This window comes from Eurosta solidaginis, chromosome 5, assembly GCF_040869045.1.
Source record: "Eurosta solidaginis isolate ZX-2024a chromosome 5, ASM4086904v1, whole genome shotgun sequence".
Classification (NCBI taxonomy): domain Eukaryota; kingdom Metazoa; phylum Arthropoda; class Insecta; order Diptera; family Tephritidae; genus Eurosta; species Eurosta solidaginis.
Window position 1 is genome coordinate 148,217,578 of NC_090323.1, and position 21,932 is coordinate 148,239,509.

Consider the following 21,932-nt stretch of genomic DNA (forward strand, 5'->3'; position numbering starts at 1 on the left):
TGGCGAATCAAAAACTTATTATATCCGTATTTTGATTAGATAATTTTTCCCGTTTTCTTAAAAGCTTTTTTGATTGCCTCGCTAAGTTCACTCGCAAAAACTGACTCACACTTCGCTCATCGAAATGCGACTATGCTGGTAGTTTGATGCGTATTAGCCGCTAATTAGTTGCGGAAAGAAAAATTCCGTCATTCTATTTTAAGTACTTACTGGGGTTCTTCGCTAAATAGACGTGAAATTTCGAAACGCTTCCGTCAAAATTGACTCACGTTTTTTTAAGCGTGGTAATTTGCTTCGTATTTTTGGCTAATTAGCTGCGAAAATAAAAGTGCTGTCACCATTTTTTAAGTGCATTTTGGATGTACTTAGCGAATCACCAAGAAGAACGCGGCAAACAGGTTTTTCTTCGCAGCTAATTGTCACATAATTTTTGACCAAATGTTGACCTTTCATGCTTATCTGGTGTCAGTTATCAGAAAAAGAGATAGATTTTTATTTCTCATAAGAAGTTATGATTGCCAGTTAAAGCATTTTTCTTTCAATTTGCGATGTGAAGGCTTTCTTGGATAAGCTTCCGAGCTAAAGCGATTTTCCCAGCAACTGGCGATACGCAGATGTTCCTAGAGCTTAAGTATATGTATATCGAAGTAGTTTTCTTTTTAAAAAAATATTTTCCAATACTACTTTCCATAATATGACAGCTGTGATACAATAACAAAACATGTTAAATAAATTCCTTTGAAAAATAAATTCTTATAGTACACGCAAAATAAAAATTAGCAAAGCACATCCAAATTAATAGTAAAATGGTAGAAGTAAGTGCTTTATTAACTACAACCAAAAAAATATAAGAATTCATAGAATTTTCACTTTAGAATTACTGCAATAGCGGAAGCACAAGACGCAGCTTTCGCAGCAACAGCGAGCGGCAACGCGGCTTTGATTGCAGACCACAGGTATTCGCAATATGTGAAAAGCACACACACCCACCCACACAAGTTCCAAAATATTTTACCAAAACCTCCCAAAGTTTCAGCAACAAAAATCTTCTGCGTTGAGGAATAGTTGCGGGCCCTCCACATCCAATGCAGCAGCAGCTGTAATAACGCGTGAAAGTTACGAAAGTTGTTGTTGCCCCCAAAAGACGACGAATGACTGCCAAACCGCAAAATCTGAACAAATGCGTTCGAGTTTATACTGCAATTCATCTCTCCCATCAACACCACAACAGACATCATTACCACCAAACCGTTATAGCACTTACAATACAACAACAAAATCACGTACAAGTGACTGCAATTCAGGCGTGGGCATATTATCAGCCGGCATAATATCATCAACACCACAGGTGAGTTAAGAGCTTGGCAGATAATATGTGCTACAAATTGAAATAACAACAACAAAAATAAAGCGGTAAAAGTCCACCAACAAGAACTTAACTTTACCTCAAATTTATGTAGGCATCGTACTCGCTACAACATGGAAGCTGTAGACCCTCGGTGTCATCTCTAATACAAGATCCAAGCTGCAGTCAAAATATAAACACAAATACAAATACTTGCTGTTGTTGTTGTCCACAATGTGGTAAACCACAAGACCCATTACAAGCATCATCACCCCCATGTCCGCCGCCACCGAAGCGTACATTGCCTTGTAGAGCAAAGGCTCAACCACCAAAGGAGGAGAAACGAACACGTAAGTGCAACGCATAGGCGTATGGGAGTAGTGTATGTGTTGTTGTACTATGCACTAAATTAATTTCTAAGGACTCTGCATACAGCATATACTAGTGACTATAGACATTTCCATTTGTCTTTCCAGCCGAGACTGAATTCAAGTGTCGCATGCGTAAATTACAAATGGAAAATTTAGTGAAAGATCAATATTGTCCTGGTGCCATACAAAGCACAATTGATTGTGACGAGGATTTTAATGAAATGTCCTTTCGTCTGATATTTGGTTGTGACCCTTTGCCATGTACACTGCCACCTGTCGAACCGATTTCCCTATTGGAAGCATTTTGTATGCGTGTAGAATTGGAACGTTGTTTACTAACCAATGAAGCGTTATATAATCAGCAAAGAAGAGGCTCGAGACGTGGCTCATCAGAAATAGACGAGTGCGTATAATAAGGGAGAGGATGGATAAATCCACTCTATGCATATATATATAATTTTTAACTTTTCTTTTATAGAGTGGATGAGTTTTTCAGCAGAAAGCCGAATAAGACACAGTTAAATGAAGCCGTGGCGAGTCTATTGAAGGCAGAAAAGTGGTATTCTGCTGAAAATCCCGATGAGGTAAGAAAGTGTTTGCAAATGAGAGCTCAAATCGAAAAAAAATTGATACTCGAAGCCTCAAACACGAAGTCCCCAAACACATAATCTCCAAAATTACAAAACCCAACGTTAGGCGATAATGCAGAACACTCATCAACCCGGAAAAAAGACAGTACACGATCTACTTGTTTTCTGATTTCATCGGGATTTAAAATTTTAGGGGCAGATAAAAAATATTTTAATATTTTAACTGTACATATCTCTCGAAGTTCTAAGGAATGAAGTCAGTCGACGCAGTATTTTAGCTGGTATCGAACGCCATCTGCCCTATCCGATCCGATACCGCCTGCAGGATCGACATTATTTTGCAGAGTTCCTTCTACAGTAACTGCCAATATTGTTGACTAAGTCCAAAAGGCCAAATTATGTGACAGTTTATGTCGCAGTCACCTTTGTTCCTACTCACCACTATATAGTACCAAAAACCACACAAAGGCATTCAGGTTTATTGTCACACACTCAAGAGAATTTGGCCCTAATAACAAAATCGAGTGGAAAGCAAGCATTTTTCAAGACTTATGTCGCTCCGTTGAAATGAAATATTCTCTGACATGCTTTATACACTGGAAAAAGGGATCATAGAATGGCTCATGATGTGTACATATGACAAATTCGTGTGCCAATACCAAATACGTGAAAATCAGCCATTTGTACCGCAAAAACTGCAGGTTTATGACCTGAACATCTTACCTGTTCAAACTTTCTTGAGAGCTTGACAGACAGGTAAACCCACAGCATGCAAAAACGAAAAGCAAGGAGTCCCAGCTTACCGGTATGAGACGAAAAAAAATGGTGTACGGTCGAGGGTATCGGGAATAACTTCTAAGGCTGATCGGTGGACTGCAACATTTGAGCGATACGATCATACGAGTGGTGGAACAATTGAGACGGTAGTAGCGGGTCGCACCAGCTAAAAAATGAAGCAACCAATGGTGAAAGCAGCTGCAAATAGTATCAATACGGCACCAGTTTGGCTGCGGTGTGAAAGTGTGCGGCACTTGTTGGGTACTAGGACCATCACAAGCGGAGTAGGCTTTGGAATTTTAGGTTGGGCGGGGCATGCTTTTTCAAAGGTATAGTTTAGAGAAAGATACTTCGTTCCGTAGATACTTATTTTATATCACACATGTATAGCGCCTTAGGATACTGTTTTAGTCTTACAAATCTTGTTGTCCCACTAAACACCACCATCTGCAGCCTTATACGTTGTGGTCTAAATGTAGTGTGGAGTTGTACTAGCTGGGCAACGTAAGCCAAAGAATCGGTTAAATTAGGAAGGCTCACCATAGTGCCTTAACGGTAGCTAGTGTGCTTATTCGTCGGTTTACGACCAAAGCCTGGTCTACAATTTAATGAATTAATGGATTTGGGAATAATTCAAACTATTTCTGAATCAAAAATCAAACTTTTCAAAAAGTTGATAAAAGCGTTTATAATAAATGCGGGTTGTCTTTTTAACGTTAATTTCCTGCTGAAATGCTAATGCTCTTGCAACAGTTCAGAGCGAAAAATGATACTGGTGATTGCGCAATGTCCAACCCGCTTTGTCTCTAAACCAAATCTTTCCAATATACATACATCAATTTGATTGTTGAGTGGAATATCATCCTATCTCGGCTGCCGTTTCAAAAACGCCATATCTCAGAAAACGTTTACGTAACGCCTTACTTCAGAATTTGTTTCAAAAACGCTTTATTTCAGAATTCGATTGAATAACGCTCTGTCTCAGATTTTATTTTCATTAACACATCAGCTTATGTCAAAATGTATTGAATTTGAGCTCAGAGACAAGCCAACCTAATAAAACCGCACAGAGTTTTTTTAGCGCACGCAAACAACCGGCGTTTTTTTGCTCTAACCCAAATAAGCATGCGTTGCGACAATGCATAGCATGTGTACAAACGTCAAATCTAAATGTCACGCAGAACAAAAATTGGAAATCGAGTTAGGTTTTCACGCAGCAAATTCAATTTGGGTTGCTCTCATAGAAGTTGTATGTGCATGAGACATTTTTGACAGAAAATGACTTGCGTGCGTTTATATTAGGTTGGCTTGAGAGGGAGTTTTTGAAATAAATTCTGAAATAGAGCATTATTCAAACGTTTTTTGAGATAGATTGTTTTTGAACGGCAGCCGAGATAGGGTGATATTCCACTCAGCAATCGAATTATCCACTCTGTCGGAAAAGCAATAAATTAAAACGAATCCCTAATATTTTATCTCTAATATTTTACATATTTATTTTTATCTGGTTAATACATATATGTACCTCTGTTTTAAAAACATTAGTTTTCTGGAAGTACACCTATGTATATGATAACACGGTACTTAGACTCATGCATATGTTTATAAACATACTGACAAACATGTTATAAAGAAGTTTTTCTCCACAAAAATAACAAATATTTTCTGTTTTTTAGAATACACTTGCAATGGATGCGCAAATCAACAAAACCTGCACATGTTTGCCTAGCAGTTCCTTCAAAATCACCGCCTTTACGGGCAACACAAAACCATGTTTGTAGCACTGAAATTTTCCTTTTACAGTTATAAGTAGGTAAATTATGTACAAACATTAATTACTTAAAAAGGAAATTATAAATATGTGTTAAAAGAGAATTGGCCAAAAAAAGTTTCCACCTCGGTTGCTTTGAGTAAATATAAAATAAACTATCAACATAATAATTTATGCAGCGTTCACACTATGAATATTTACATTCGCCAGTTAAATTTTATATACTTCACCAGCGTGCTCCGCCTACCACACCGAAGATCCTGCGTTTCACGACCCGGGCAAAGCAACATCAAAATTTTTTAAACAAGTTTTTTTCCTTAGAAGAAATTTTTTCTAAGCGGGGTCGCCCCTCGCCAGTGTTTGGCAAGCACCCCGAGTGTATTTCTGCCATCAAAAGCTCTCAGTGAAAACTCATCTGCTTTGCAGATGCCGTTCGGAGTCGGCATAAAACAAGTAGGTCCCGTCCCGCCAATTTGTAGGAAAAATTAAAAGAAGCACGACGCAAATCGGAAGAGAAGCTCGGCCTTAAATCTCTTCGGAGGTTATCGCGGCCTACATACATTTTTTTTTGTTTTTTTTACGATTTTTTTGCTAATTTTTTTATTTCCCCCATCATTTGTCCCTCATTGCCTTTTCGTTTGCGGATTTGATGGCGTCCAGCTGTTTTCTTCGATTAAGTTATGCGTAAATTTGCTCAATACGATACCGCAATCAAATGCAGTAAATAATATTTCCACTCATTTGACTAAGGTAAACAAATATTTTGCACAAACGCACAAACCTGCCTTATGACTACCAATAAAGGAAATATTTCAAAGAAAAAAATACACATATAAAAAATTTAGGAAGGCGGCGAAAAAATTCCACTTAAATCAAATGATTTGATAGAACATTTTTCGCTTGATACACAAACAGCCACAAACAAAACACCTACAAGGTATAACCGTTTCTGACATTATTGACGTTTTTCATCAATGAAAAAATTTCAAATTTCTAAACTACACACATACATATCTATTCAGCCCAATTCTATACAAAAATTCCTTGCGAGTCTTTTCCCTTCTCCCATTCCTCATATTTTAAATGAAATATCCTTCGGAGTTTTTTCACTTCTCCCTTTCTTCTTAATTTGAAGAATGTTCGAAAAAGCGAAACGCTGTTAGGCGAGAATACCCATCCAGAAATTGGGCAAGGATTATTTAAGAAGACTTAAAGATATGTGGCGTATGACGAAAGAGCAGTTGAACATGACATGGTCGTCAGAAAATTGCTTCAACAGATTTGCGTTATCGCGCAGTCTTATATGGCAAGTCGTCTCGTCCAATAGCACAGGAAATACAATACGGTTCTTTGTTTATATTTTATTTATCAAATTTAATCAAACTTTTTAGTTTGTTAAACTAAAATAAAAATGCACAAGAAAATGTAATTTACCAAAACTGCTCGAATTCAAAAATTCTAAATCCCTATTTTCCAATTGTTGTTCTCCCTAGTAGAAAAGAATTGGAAGAATTTTTCAGCGGGAATAAAAATGTCCGGGAGAACGAAACTCCAAGGGAATATTTAGCTTTGGGCTGATTTATTTATTTCTCAAACATAAAAAAGTTTTATTATTTCAATTTTTTTTTTATTTTTTATGGTTATACCTCGCAAGCGTTTTTATCATGCAAATAACTTTTTCATCATAAAAGTTATTATTAAAAGCATGTAAATAGCTTCTGATGATTTTTGTTGCAAACAATTATTTTTTATTTGATTTTATTACAATCGGCGATCTTAATGCTTGGTTGTATATTTCAGGGACGTGAGCTTATTTTGGCCGGAAAACTGCAATTTTCTGTTGAATAACTAAATCATTAGCCAATTTAAAATCGTACCGAAATATTTGATACGAACTGAAAGTTAAACCAATTTTTGCAGCGCTGCAGTGGCTCATTCAATATGCTTTCGACAGAAGAATTTTTTTTATAGTTTGTCGCTATCGATCTCGTCAAAACTCCGAACGATGAGGAAAAAAAAGTTTAAAATATCGGTACGAATACGATTCGGGAACTATAACTTGTACTTTGCTAGGATAAAATTTATTTTACTGCAAAATTGCATACTCAAAAAAGTTCACAGTTTTCGTAATATTTATAGCTTATTTTCGTAATATTTTATAGTTTATTTTCGGAAACGTTTTTGGGATTGGTTTACATAGTTTCAGTTACGAAATTCATCGACATTTTTTCTTAAACTATCTGAGACAAAAACAAGGTCGGGACTGTATTCGTCTATGCTGAAGATTTCACACCTTTCATGAATGCAGCTCACCAATAAACTTATCCAATTCGTTATATCCGAATAATAATAAAAAATAGATCGGTAATCCTCACATAAATTTTCACGTTTCTTGTTGTCAGCATGAGAAAAAAAAAAAAAAAAATGTAAGGCGCGATAACCTCCGAAGAGATCTAAGGCCGAGCTTCTCTTCCAATTTGCGTCGTGCTCCTCTTGATTTTTCCCTACAAATTGGCCGGACGGGACCTACATGTTTTATGCCGACTCCGAACGGCATCTGCAAGGCAGATGAGTTTTCACTGAGAGCTTTTCATGGCAGAAATACAATCGGAGCGCTTGCCAGACACTGCCGAGGGGCGACCCCGCTTAGAAAAATTTTCTTCTAATTGAAAAATCTTATTTCTAAAATTTTGATGTTGCTTTGCCCGGGAGTTGAACCCAGGGCATACGGTGTGATAGGCGGAGCACGCTACCATCACACCACGGTGGCCGCCTGCATGAGAAAGCTATGATCATGAATCAATTACATATCTGAACAATATAGGACGTACTCGGTAAGTATTTGATGAAATGAAATTTGATTATTCTACCTGTTAAAATGACGAAAAGCTCCTTCCCTATTCATTGGTTGTTTGGTATACAAGCTTTATATACGACCGCTCTACAAGATTTTTTCAAACTACAATAAATGCCATATGCGTACTTAATGCAATTTGAAGGTTCTAGATGTTATAAACGGACAGAAATTACGAAAAGTGTCTTTTCCGAACAATCGGTTGTATGGATATATGCGACCGCTCCCTACGATTTTTTCAGGCAACAATATGTGCTATATATGAAAGCATTTGGTGAAATTTTAAGCTTCTATCTGATAAATTCAGGAAAAAATAGCAAAGGACACTTTTCTGAAAATCCATTTTTATGCGGGATATATGTATTCTATTGTGATCCGATCCGGTCCGTTTCGACAAATGCCTAATTAGACACCAAAATATAGCTGCTGACCAAATTTTATCAATATATCTCAGAAAAAAGTCACAGTATCAGAACGTTTCAAGCTGGTAAAGTATATGAAAATAAAATTCGCTTCTTTCCCAGCATAGCTTATAGCAAGCACTCTGCCGTCAGCCTAACTTAAGTAAGAAATCAAATTTAAGCAACTACAATCTATACTCAAACTACAGCATTAATAAAATTATTAAATAATTTCCATACAAATGACTAATACTGTTCATATTACTGCTTAGTTTATTTACAGCTGAAAGCATGGTTGATAAAAACACATTTTTTTAATCAATGCCCATGACACAGAGACGCTCATAATTGTATAATGAATTTTTCTTTTTAATTTTTCTACTATTATCGAAAAATGAAGCACTTTATTGTGAAATACATCATGTGCTCAATAATATTAAATGTCTTCAATAAAAAACATATTTCTTCAAACTAATAACAGCATATTGTTTTTGTTAAATGTATGTATTTTATTACCAAAAGAGTTAATCTTTATATATAATAAGTAATAGTTTAAAAAAACTAAAAAAACACGCTTTTATAGCAAACCGAACTAAAAAATAGAAGATAAATTTCAATTAAAAAGAGTTTATATAACAGTAGTAGAAGGTTAAACAATCGTTTATAGTTAATTACCTCAAACTAAAATTATAATAAAATTTAAGTTATTAACAGAATAATTTCATTCACAGTAAAAAGCGTGGGGTGCATTTGACTACATTTCATACCTTTCCTCTCAGATAGCTGCCAATAGAATGATTGTAACATTCAATATCAAGCACCCCACGCTTTTTACTGTGAATTAAATTATTCTGTTAATAACTTAAATATTATTATAATTTTATTTTGAGGTGATTAACTATAAACGATTGTTTAACCTTCTACTACTGTTATATAAACTCTTTTTAATTGAAATTTATTTTCTATTTTTTAGTTCGGTTTGCTATAAAAGCGTGTTTTTTTAGTTTTTTTAAACTATTATTTATTTTTAATTTTTTAGTTCAAATAATTTTAAAAGTTTTAGTCGAGAGTGATGAAACCTCGAAACGCCACGGTCCATGGATGAATCCAACCCCACGGCACCCAAAAGGGCCAAGACGCAGGAAGGTTGGACGCGGTCTTTCGCCGAAATTGCCAAGGGTCGGCAGATCAAACCTATGGCCATTCAAAGTGGTAATAAGGTCAATTGACCTTATGGCCGTTGACCTTATATCAACACACCATCATATTAATGCATTGTCATCGAACCTTGATATGTGTGCAAAGTTTCAATCAAACTTATGACCATTCAAAGTGGTAATAATGCCAATTGACCTTATGGCCGTTGACCTTATGTCAACACACCATCATATTAATGCATTGTCATCGAGCCTTGATATGTGTGCAAAGTTTCAATAAAACTTATGGCCATTCAAAGTCCATCACGTTAATGCATGGTCATCGGTCCTTGATACGAATGCCAAGTTTCAAATTAATCAGACTTCCAGAAACTGGTGAAAATTAAGCTCAAAGATTCCGCTACATACAGGCCAAGCTAATAAAAGCCTGTTAAAAAAGGGCTCCAGTATGCTCTTTCGTAGATGTGCCATGCATCCACTTCTATCATTAATAAAGGAATGCGTTTTTCGGATTATGTGCAAGGTTTCAAATCTATGGCCATTTCGGTTGGTCATAAGTTCAATTGACCTTATGTCCGTTAACCTTATGTCAACCCACCATCACATTATTGCATTGTCATCGAGCCTTGATCCGTGTGCAAAGTTTCAATGAATCTTATGGCCATTCAAAGTGGTAATAAGGCCAATTGACTTTATGGCCGTTGACCTTATGTTACCACACCATCACATTAATGCATTATCATCGACCCTTGATACGTGTGCAAAGTTTCAATCAAACATGGCCATTCAAAGTGGTAATAAGGCCAATTGACCTTATGGCCGTTGACCTTATGTCAACACACCATCATATTAATGCATTGTCATCGAGCCTTGATATGTGTGCAAAGTTTCAATTAAACTTATGACCATTCAAAGTGGTGATAAGGCCAATTGACCTTATGGCCGTTGACCTTACGTCACCACACCACCACATTAATGCATTGTCATCGGTCCTTGATACGTATGCAAAGTTTCAAATGAATCAGACTTCTAGAAACCGGGGCCTACATACAGGCCAAGCAAATAAAAGCGTGTTAAAAATCAAATTCTGTGTGTGTGTGTGTTCGCTATGGAAACGTATTTCCCACACTTCAATCATCACCAAATTTTGGTCATGGGTTCCTTCGGAAGGTTTTAGGCTAAAAATAATTTCGATATATACAAGGGGCGTGGCACCCTCCATACAAATGGAATCTTTGGTAATGCATAACTTTGCAGGTATACAAGCCAGAAAATTGAAATTCAGTAAGGAGTTATGAGGTCAACCCTAACACCACTAGGAAAATGCGGAATTGGGAAAAAGGGGCGTGGCACCTCCCATACAAATGGGATCTTTGGTACTGCATAACTTTGAAGGTATACATGCCAGAACATTGAAATTCAGTACGGAGTTATATGAGGTCAATCCCTAACACCACCAAGAAAATGCGGAATTGGGAAAAAGGGGGCGTGGAACCTCCCATTCAAATGGAATCTTTGGTAATGCATACCTTTGAAGGTATACAAGCCAGAACATTGAAATTCAGTAAGGAGTTATATGAGGTCAATCCCTAACACCACCAAGAAAATATGGAATTGGGAAAAGGGGGCGTGGTACCTCCCACTCAAATGGAATCTTTGGTAATGCATAACTTTGAAGGTATACAAGCCAGAACATTGAAATTTAGTAAGGAGTGATATGAGGTCAATCCCAAACACCACCAAGAAAATATGGAATTGGGAAAAGGGGGCGTGGCACCTCCCATACAAATGGAATATCTTACACTGCTTATATCTGGATGTCGTAATGGTAGGATAATGAAAATTGGTAAGGAGCTATGTGACATTAAGTCCTAACACCTCCAGTAAAATGTGGAATTGGGAAAAACTATGGCTGCCATACAAACTTAAGTTATTTTAACAACTAAAGTTTGACTGCATTGTTGAGTTTGGCTGTTATGCCTTTTGGACGTTTAGTAATCTGCCGCCGTTAAAAAAAAATGTTTACTTCAGTCTATATACATCTATATATATAAAAATCAAATTCTGTGTGTTTGTTCCATATGAAAACGTGTTTGCCATACTTCAATCATCACCAAATTTTGTCTCTGGGTTCCTTCGTTCAAGACGAAAGTTTTTCATATTTCAGAATTAAGAATTTTACATTTAAATGTTTTTTTGGCTATGCGAACGAACTATCTTAGCTCCAAAAAATGATCATGTTAACAAAATCAATGATCGCATTCAAAACCAACTTCCTGGTGAAGTGACGAAATATAAATCGATCGACATAGTTACAGATGAAGATAAAATTGTGAATTATCCAAATGAATTTCTAAACTCCTTAGAACCAAAAGGAATGCCTGCGCATATATCAACTTTGAAAATTCGCTCACCAATCATGCTTCTTCGGAATTTAAACCCACCAAAATTGTACAATGGGACCAGACTTTGCGTTTAGAAATTAATGCCGAATGTAATCGAAGCAACAATAATCAGCGGTAAAAGAAGATGTGCTCATATCACGAATCCCAATGATTCCTACAGATTTGCCATTCCATTTTAAGCGCTTACAGTTTCCTGTACGAATTGCTTTTGCAATTACAATCAACAAAGCACAAGGACAATCGCTTACTGTTGCAAGCTTAAATTTAGAGAGTCCGTGCTTTTCCCATGGTCAGCTATATGATGCTTGCTCTAGAGTTGGAGCACCAAAAAATTTGTTTATCTTTGCACCGAACGAATAAACCAAAACTATTGTGTACACACATGCATTACAATAAGATACAATAATAAAATGTTTTAAACGAAAATTTCACCAAATATTCGTACAAAATTCAGTTCAATTTACACAACAATAAATTAAATTATCAACAAAAAAAAAAACAGAAAAAATAACGCAACATTCATTCGATCTCGGGCGTTACAACGTACGCCGGGTAAAGCTAGTACTTTTAATATAAACAACTAGCGTACCCAGCAGACATTGTCTTGCACTGTATTTGATAAGTGGACTTCCTTGCCCTCTATGACTCTCCTTATCATTGAATACAATACAACTTTTCTACTTTTTCTTCCATTTCTCCTTCTTATTTCTGGCCTTTCCTTATTGCCTTTATTTCAAATCCCTTATCATTCTAATTACCCTCTCACTCCCAAACCCATTACCGCTTTCACTTCCACTCTCATTCTTACTCCCACTCTCAATCTCACTCCCTCATTCATTCCCATTCCCACTCTAACTCCCAATTCCACTCTCTATCTCCCATCTAAAATACTTAATATATGGAATTTATATACCAAATATTGGATACCCTTTCAAAAAATCACAGAGGCCTTGAGATTAAATTTTTTAATTCGTTCACGCTCTCACTGCTCCCCCACTTCCACGGCCTCTACCTTTTTCCCCAACTTACCTCATATATGGAACCTATATACCAAATATTGGATACCCGCTTCAAATCTTTACGGAGATATTGCGAGTTCACACTTTTATTCCACGGCATCTACTCTCCCACCCAAATAACACAATATTTAAAATATTTTTATAGAATCTTCATATGTACCAAATATTGCATACCCCTCCAAATAATAACGGAGATATAGTGAGTTTAAATATTTGTTCACCCTCATTCCCACATCCGCTCCTTCGACCTTTCCCAACCTAAATAACCTCATATACGGAAAATATATACCAAAGGAAATATAGCGAGTTTAAAATTTTTGTTTCACTCCCACTAATTCCTACCTCCACTCTTGCTCCTACTTTGAATTTCATGTCTACTCCCTTCACTTACACCACTTAATTTTTTTGATATTTGGGATTTCTATACCAAATATTGGATACCTGATTCAAATAATACGGGGATAAAGCGAATTTAAATATTTGCTGATAGGGGCTGACAGCGCTGGCTTTTTCAATATTTGATAAAGTCAGAAATGTACCGGTGTTATTTTCAATACAAGGAATTATATATGTATTTATATACAAGTACTTGCAGGTAGACTAATGGTATGAAAACAGCAAAAAATAAAAAAATAAAATAAAACAAAAGGTTTTAATGCATATATGGTCACACTTATTAAAGAAGGAAAGGCTTCTAGGAAATTTGTATAGTTTAATCGAAACAGGTGTTGCCTTGTCTATTCTAATGTCACATTGTTTATATGTTTACTAAAATATACATTTATAGCAATGCTCGTTTTTATAATTTTCCCATCAGTAGTAAATTTATGGCCTTTGTTTCTTTTTTATACCCAGCGTGCTTTGCACACAGAGTATATTAAATTTGATTGGATAACGGTTGGTTGTACAGGTATAAAGGAATCGAGATAGATATAGACTTCCATATATCAAAATCATCAGTATCGAAAAAAAATTTGATTGAGTCGTGTCCGTCCGCCTGTCCTTTCGTCCGCCCGTTAACACGATAACTTGAGTAAATATTGAGATATCTTCACCAAATTTGGTACACGAGCTTATCTGGACCCAGAATAGAGTGGTATTGAAAATGAGCGAAATCGGATGATAACCACGCCCACTTTTTATGTATAAAATATTTTGGAAAACACAAAAAATCTGATTATTTAGTAAATAATACACCTAGAAAGTTGAAATTTGACATGTGGACTGACATTGCGACCCTCGATAAAAATTTAAACAAATTTTTTAAAATGGGCGTTACGCCGCCCACTTGTAATAAAATCAATTTTACAAATATTATAATTCAACAAGTAAGGAAGGCTAAGTTCGGGTGTGACCGAACATTACATACTCAGTTGAGAGCTATGGAGACAAAATAAGGGAAATCACCATGTAGGAAAATGAACCTAGGGTAACCCTGGAATGTGGTTGTATGACATGTGTATCAAATGGAAGGTATTAAAGAGTATTTTAAGAGAGAGTAGGCCATAGATCTATGGATGGACGCCATTTAGGGATGTCGCCATAAAGGTGGACCAGGGCTGACTCTAGAATTTTTTTGTACGATATGGGTATCAAATGAAAGGTGTTAATGAGTATTTTAAGAGGGAGCGGGCCCTAGGTCTATCGGTGGACGCCTTTTCGAGATATCGCCATTAAGGTGGGCCAGGGGTGACTCTAGAATGTGTTTGTACGATATGGGTATCAAATGAAAGGTGGTAATGAGTATTTTAAAAGGGAATGGGCTTTAGTTCTATAGGTGAACGCCTTTTCGCGAAATCGCCATAAAGGTGGACCAGGGGTGACTCTAGAATATTTTTGTACGATATGGGTATCAAATGAAAGGTGTTAATGAGTATTTTCAAAGGGAGTGATCCTTATTTCCATAGGTGGACGCCGTTTCAAAATATCGCCATAAAGGTGAACCAGGGGCGACTCTAGAATGTGTTTGTACGATATGGGAATCAAATGAAAGGTGTTACTGAGCATTTTAAGAGGGAGCGGGCCCTAGGTCTATCGGTGGACGCCTTTTCGAGATATCGCCCTTAAGGTGGGCCAGGAGTGATTCTAGAATGTGTTTGTACGATATGGGTATCAAATGAAAGGTGGTAATGAGTATTTTAAAAGGGAATGGGCTTTAGTTCTATAGGTGAATGCCTTTTCGCGAAATCACCATAAAGGTGGACCAGGGGTGACTCTAGAATATGTTTGTACGATATGGGTATCAAATGAAAGGTGTTAATGAGTATTTTCAAAGGGAGTGATCCTTAGTTCCATAGGTGGACGCCGTTTCGAGATATCGCCATAAAGGTGAACCAGGGGCGACTCTAGAATGTGTGTGTACGATATGGGAATCAAATGAAAGGTGTTACTGAGCATTTTAAGAGGGAGTGGGCATTAGGTCTATAGGTGGACGCCTTTTCGAGATGTCGCCATTAGGGTGGGACAGGGGTGACTCTAGAATGTTTGTACGATATGGATATCAAACGAAAGGTGTTACTGAGCATTTTAAAAGGGAGTGGGCATAAGGTCTATAGGTGGACGCCTTTTCGAAATATCGCCATTAGGGTGGGCCAGGGGTGACTCTAGAATGTGTTTGTACGATATGGGTATCAAATGAAAGGTGTTAATGGGTATTTTCAAAGGGAGTGATCCTTAGTTCTATAGGTGGAAGGAAGCCTTTTCGAGATATCGCCATAAAGGTGGACCAAGGCTGACTCTAGAATGTTTGTACGATATGGGTATCAAACGAAAGGTGTTACTGAGCATTTAAGAGGGAGTGGGCGTTAGGTATATAGGTGGATGTCTTTTCGAGATATCGCCATTAGAGTGGGCCAGGGGTGACTCTAGAATGTGTTTGTACGATATGGGTATCAAACGAAAGGTGTTACTGAGCACTTTAAGAGGGAGTGGGCATTAGGTCTATAGGTGGACGCCTTTTCGAGACATCGCCATTAGGGTGGGCCAGGGGTGACTCTAGAATGTTTGTACGATATGGGTATCAAACGAAGGGTGTTACTGAGCATTTTAAGAGGGAGTGGGCATTAGGTCTATAAGTGGACGCCTTTTCGAGATATCGCCATTAGGGTAGGCCAGGGTGACTCTAGAATGTGTTTGTATGATATGGGTATCAAATGAAAGGTGGTAATGAGTATTTTAAAAGGGAGTAATCCTTAGTTCTATAGGTGGACGCCTTTTCGAGATATCGCCATAAAGGTGGACCAAGGGTGACTCTAGAATGTTTGTACGATATGGGTATCAAACGAAAGGTGTTACTGGGCATTTTAAGAGGGAGTGGGCATTAGGTCTATAGGTGGACACCTTTTCGAGATATCGCCATTAGGGTGGGCCAGGGGTGACTCTAGAATGTTTGTACGATATGGGTATCAAACGAAAGGTGTTACTGAGCATTTTAGGAGGGAGTGGCATTAGGTCTATAGGTGGACGCCTTTTCGAGATATCGCCATTAGGGTGGGCCAGGGGTGACTCTAGAATGTTTGTACGATATGGGTATCAAACGAAAGGTGTTACTGAGCATTTTAAGAGGGAGTGGGCATTAGGTCTATTGGTGGACGCCTTTTTGGGATATCGCCATTAGGGTGGGCCAGGGGTGACTCTAGAATGTTTGTACGATATGGGTAAATAACGAAAGGTGTTACTGAGCACTTTAAGAGGGAGTGGGCATTAGGTCTATAGGTGGACGCCTTTTCGAGATATCGCCATTAGGGTGGGCCAGGGGTGACGCTAGAATGTGTTTGTACGATATGGATATCAAATTAAAGGTATTGAGGGTTTTAAAAGCGAGTGGCACTTAGATGTATATGTGAAGGCGTTTTCGCTATATCGACCAAAATGTGGACCAGGTGATCCAGAAAATCATCTGTCGGGTACTGCTAATTTATTTATATATGCAATACCACTAACAGTATTCCTGCCAAGATTCCAAACGCTGTTGATTTCGCCTTGTAGAACTTTTTAATTTTCTACTACTTAATATGGTAGGTGTCACACCCATTTTACAAAGTTTTTTCCAAAGTTATATTTTGCGTCAATAAACCAATCCAATTACCATCTTTCATCCCTTTTTTCGTATTTGGTATAGAATTATGGCATTTTTTTCATTTTTCGTAATTTTCGATATCGATATCCGCCCGGTTATGGTCGGATTTCGGCCATTTTTTATACCAAGATAAAGTGAGTTCAGGTAAGTGCGTGGACTAAATTTAGTAAAGATATATCAGTTTTTGCTCAAGTTATTGTGTTAACGGCCGAGAGGAAGGCCAGACGGTGGACTGTGTATAAAAACTGGGCGTGTCTTCCACCGATTTCACCCATTTTCACAGAAAACAGTTACCGTCATAGAGTCTATGCCTCTACCAAATTTAAGGATTGGTAAATTTTTGTTCGACTTATGGCATTAAAAGTATTCTAGACATTCTATTCTGGGCGGGGCCACGCCCATTTTGAAATTTTCTTTTATTTTTGTATTTGGTTGCATCATATCATTACTGGAGTTCAATTCTGACTTAATATACTTATATACAGTAAAGATATTAAATTTTTTGTTAAAATTTTAATTTAAAAAAAATTTTTTTTAAAAAGTGGGCGTGTTCTTAATCCAATTTTGCTAATTTTTATTTACCACATATATAGTAATAGTAGTAACGTTCCTGCCAAATTTCATCATGATATCTTCAACGACTGCCAAATTACAGCTTGCAAAACTTTTAAATTACCTTCTTGTAAAAGTGGGCGGTGCCACGCCCATTGTCCAAAATCATACTAATTTTCTATTCTGCGTCATAACATCAACCCATCTACCAAGTTTCATCGCTTTATCCGCCGTTGGCAATGAATTATCGCATTTTTTAGGTTTTTCGAAATTTTCGATATCGAAAAAATGGGCGTGGTTATAGTCCGATATCGTTCATTTTAAATAGCGATCTGAGATGAGTGCCCAGGAATCTACATACCAAATTTCATCAACATACCTCAAAATTTACTCAAGTTATCGTGTTAAGGGACGGAAGGACGGACGGACGGACGGACATGGCTCAATCAAATTTTTTTTCGATCCTGATTATTTTGATATATGGAAGTCTATATCTATCTCGATTCCTTTATATATGTACAACCAACCGTTATCCAATCAAACTTAATATACTCTGTGAGCTCTGCTCAACTGAGTATAAAAATCGCTATCGTAACAAAATTCGGCAGAGAGGTTGCCTTTACTATATGGAATGCTTTGCAAAAAAAGAGCTTTATATCATTGGTATTTCATTTCCCAAGTAGATTTGTAACAATAAATAGGAAAAAGTCAGCGTGGCTCCGCCCCTTTTATGACTAAGCAATTTTCTATGACTCGGAAGCCATATCTCGAAGAAAAGTTAACGGATCGTAATGAAACTGTGTACACCTATTTTCGTTATAGCAGAAATTATTTCTAGTAAAAATGGACGGGATCGGTTAAAGACCACGGCAATTTAGATATAAAACAAATTTAAAAGGGCCGTAGACTAGAATAGTAAGCTATAACTTAGCAAAAAATAGTTTTGAGTCAATGATATTTCAATTATCAAGTAGTAGTAGTAGTAGTATACATTTACTTTTTCCAAAAAATCAGATACAGAGTATGATTTATGCTTTTGCGTACATCAAAACACTTAAATAAATAAATTAAAGTAGATACTAGCGACAATAACAGAGTATGCTGTGTGTCGCACCACGTGTTAAATAAAATACTATCGAGTTACAAAAATTTATTCAATAATAAGTCTCTAATTTTAAAGCTTTCCGCGAGAAACTTGGCCAGAGCCTCGAAGTTAAATCCGTTTAAACTGGCAACCACCTTGGCCATATCTAAAGTTCTTTTACCAAAGTAAAGGGAACGAATGTTGTTATATATCGGACATGTGCCAATAAAGTGAAAAACGTCTTCTGGCTCCTGCGAGTTACATCCTGTGCAAAGAGGAGACGATATATTTTTATAGATTATTGCGTTTAGATTCTACAAACCTCCCCGTGCCCGGAGAATCAGACTGCCTGCATATGCATTGTAATCATCAGTGAAATACATACTCTCCAACGGCACAAGGGCCGGGTAAAGGTCGTGTGTAGTGGACTTCCGAGCCATTTCGAGGAACCTATTTGTATTATACTCAGCTAAGCGTTCTAAGAGCGAGGAAGTGAAGGACTGTATATTAGCTGATGGCAATTGCATAATGAAAGGTGTTGGCAAGTTCTTTCCAAGTTTTTATCCAAGAAATCCCCAGGTTGGAAGTCTCCTCTGCTAGAATACGCGCAAGTATGTCATTTAATTAGCTAAAGCAGTGGGCGATATAGAGCATGTGCAGGCGAAGCGTATGTAAATATAGGGGCTGCAAGCGTGTTTCCAGATGCAACATGTATTTTGCCGTATTAGAGGGAAGGAATATCAGTTTATTTGCGAAAAATCTAAGAAGTTCCTCAACTTGGTCGAATTCGCTAACCCCCCATACCTGCGCGCCGTAAAACATAATGGACCTGGAAGCAGCCTCGAAGATTTTGATTTTCTGCGACAAACAGATCCGAGGGTTCTTAATAGAGCTCAGCCACGTTGCGTTAATAGCGTTTTTAGCATCCACTAGCTTTGGGTCCAAATGTTTACTAAAAGATAGTTGACAAATGAGAAGTGCACCTAAGTATTTGTATTCGTTAACTACTTCAATAACTTCGCTACGGTAGATCCATTTCCATGAGCCGGGGGCTCTACCACCTTTAATAAATACCATGATTTTTGACTTGTTCAAGTTGACAGTTAGTGCCCATTGACTACAATAGTTGTAAAGGGAGTTTATCATTTCCTGTAGCTGTTCCGGTGATTCCGCAAGCAAGACCAGATCATCTGCATACATAAGCACCTTCACCTTAATGTTCTTAACCCTGACAACCCCGCACAAATAGTCATTTAGGTCACTTAAGTACAAAGAGGATAGAACAGGGCTTAAGAGGCAGCTTTGGCGGACACCGTGATTAACAGGGAAAGGTTCTGACATATTGCCATCAAACAGAACATTGCAAGACCTATTAGCGTAGACTTATCTTAAAATTTCAATCCCAAGAGTTGAAAGACCATAGGAGCTAGATAAAAGAGCATGTTGCGGGGAATCGTATCAAAAGCACACGAGAAATCTACAAAAAAGGCAAATTTTCTTTTATTACGTAAAAAATTGGGCAATGCTAGAAAGCACAAAAATATTGTCTATAGTCGTACAGCCTCTGCAAAAGTCAGACTGAGACTCACTTAAATATTGTTACAATCGATGCAAGCATTTATTATCAAGTTTTGTTGTAAGAGGAAATGGGGAGACATTTTTTTTAAACGGGCGGTGCCACCCGAACTTGGATACCTTTACTTGTTTTTTATAAGATTAAATCAATCTATCATTTGTGAATAGAAAATATATAAATAATAAATTAAATGATCTTCAGCCAAATCACTTCTGAATAAGATAACAATATTTTTTTCCGAATCGTCTTTGTGTGATTTTAACAAAGGTATGATTTTAAATTTAATATTTGCATACTATACTAATACTATCATTAATATGACAGATTGCTATTTGCTATTCATAAATTATTATCAATTTTTTATTAACAAATTCGTAGTTAACCTGTCATAAATCAATATTTTTTCTGGTCAATAAAAATAAACAAGAACCTTTGCTATCTTTATGAGATTAGAAATAAACAAGTAAGGAAGGCTAAGTTCGGGTGTAACCGAGCTTTACATACTCAGCTGAGAGCTATGGAGACAAAATAAGGGAAAATCACCATGTAGGAAAATGAACCTAGGGTAACCCTGGAATGTGTTTGTATGACATGTGTATTAAAGAGTATTGTGTGTAGGTATTGAAGAGTATTTTAAGAGGGAGTGGGCCATAGTTCTATAGGTGGACGTCATTTAGGGATATCGCCATAAAGGTGGACCAGGGGTGACTCTAGAATTTGTTTGTACGATATGGGTATCAAACGAAAGGTGTTAATGAGTATTTTAAAAAGGAGTAGGCCTAGAGAACGTGGACGCCTTTTCCAGATATCGCCATAAAGGTGGACCAGGGGTGACTCTATAATGTGTTTGTACGATATGGGTATCAAATTAAAGGTATTAATGAGAGTTTTAAAAGGGAGTGGTGGTAGTTTTATATATGAAGGCGTTTTCGAGATATCGACCAAAATGTGGACCATTAACACTTTTCGTTAATGAGTTTTTTAAAAGGAAGTGGGCCTTAGTTCTGTGGGTGGACGCCTTTTCGAGATATTGCCATAAAGGTGGACCAGGAGTGGCTCTAAAATTTGTTTGTACGTTATGGGTATCAAATGAAAGGTGTTAAAGAGTATTTTAAAAGGGAGTGGGCCTTAGTTCTATAGGTGTACGCCTTTTCCAGATATCGCCATAAAGGTGGACCAGGGGTGACTCTATAATGTGTTTTTACGATATGGGTATCAAATTAAAGGTATTAATGAGAGTTTTAAAAGGGAGTGGTGGTAGTTTTATATATAAAGGCGTTTTCGAGATATCGACCAAAATGTGGACCATTAACACTTTTCGTTAATGAGTTTTTTAAAAGGAAGTGGGCCTTAGTTCTGTGGGTGGACGCCTTTTCGAGATATTGCCATAAAGGTGGACCAGGAGTGGCTCTAAAATTTGTTTGTACGATATGGGTATCAAATGAAAGGTGTTAAAGAGTATTTTAAAAGGGAGTGGGCCTTAGTTCTATAGGTGTATGCTTTTTCGAGATATCGTTATAAAGGTGGACCAGGGTTGACTCTAGAATGCGTTTGTACGATATGGGTATCAAATTAAAGGTATTAATGAGGGTTTTAAAAGGGAGTGGTGGTAGTTTTATATATGAAGGTGTTTTCGAGATATCGACCAAAATGTGGACCATTAACACTTTTCGTTAATGAGTTTTTTAAAAGGAAGTGGGCCTTGGTTCTGTGGGTGGACGCCTTTTCGAGATATTGCCATAAAGGTGGACCAGGGGTGGCTCTAAAATTTGTTTGTACGATATGGGTATCAAATGAAAGGTGTTAAAGAGTATTTTAAAAGGGGGTGGGCCTTAGTTCTATAGGTGTACGCCTTTTCCAGATATCGCCATAAAGGTGGACCAGGGGTGACTCTATAATGTGTTTTTACGATATGGGTATCAAATTAAAGGTATTAATAAGGGTTTTAAAAG

At 37.1% G+C, this 21,932-nt stretch overlaps 2 protein-coding genes across 4 annotated transcripts in view; one reads left to right on the forward strand and one right to left on the reverse strand.

The window, feature by feature from the left end:
• LOC137253779 (adenosine deaminase 2-like) overlaps positions 1 to 21,932 on the reverse strand; it is an 89,253-nt gene that overhangs the window by 56,885 nt on the left and 10,436 nt on the right. The window lies entirely within an intron of this gene.
• LOC137253649 (uncharacterized) lies at positions 710 to 4,970 on the forward strand. The gene is made up of 7 exons (XM_067790977.1): positions 710 to 815; positions 876 to 956; positions 1,031 to 1,348; positions 1,461 to 1,695; positions 1,822 to 2,119; positions 2,195 to 2,300; positions 4,760 to 4,970. The coding sequence occupies exons 1-7, from the start codon at positions 807 to 809 to the stop codon at positions 4,862 to 4,864; spliced, it is 1,152 nt and encodes a 383-aa protein (XP_067647078.1). The 5' UTR covers positions 710 to 806; the 3' UTR covers positions 4,865 to 4,970.

Excerpts from the sequence above, each read along its gene's own strand:
- LOC137253649 (XM_067790977.1), top strand. Across the intron at positions 1,349-1,460 it reads TAATATCATCAACACCACAG|GCATCGTACTCGCTACAACA; the intron begins GTGAGTTAAGAG and ends AAATTTATGTAG. Across the intron at positions 2,301-4,759 it reads CTGCTGAAAATCCCGATGAG|AATACACTTGCAATGGATGC; the intron begins GTAAGAAAGTGT and ends TCTGTTTTTTAG.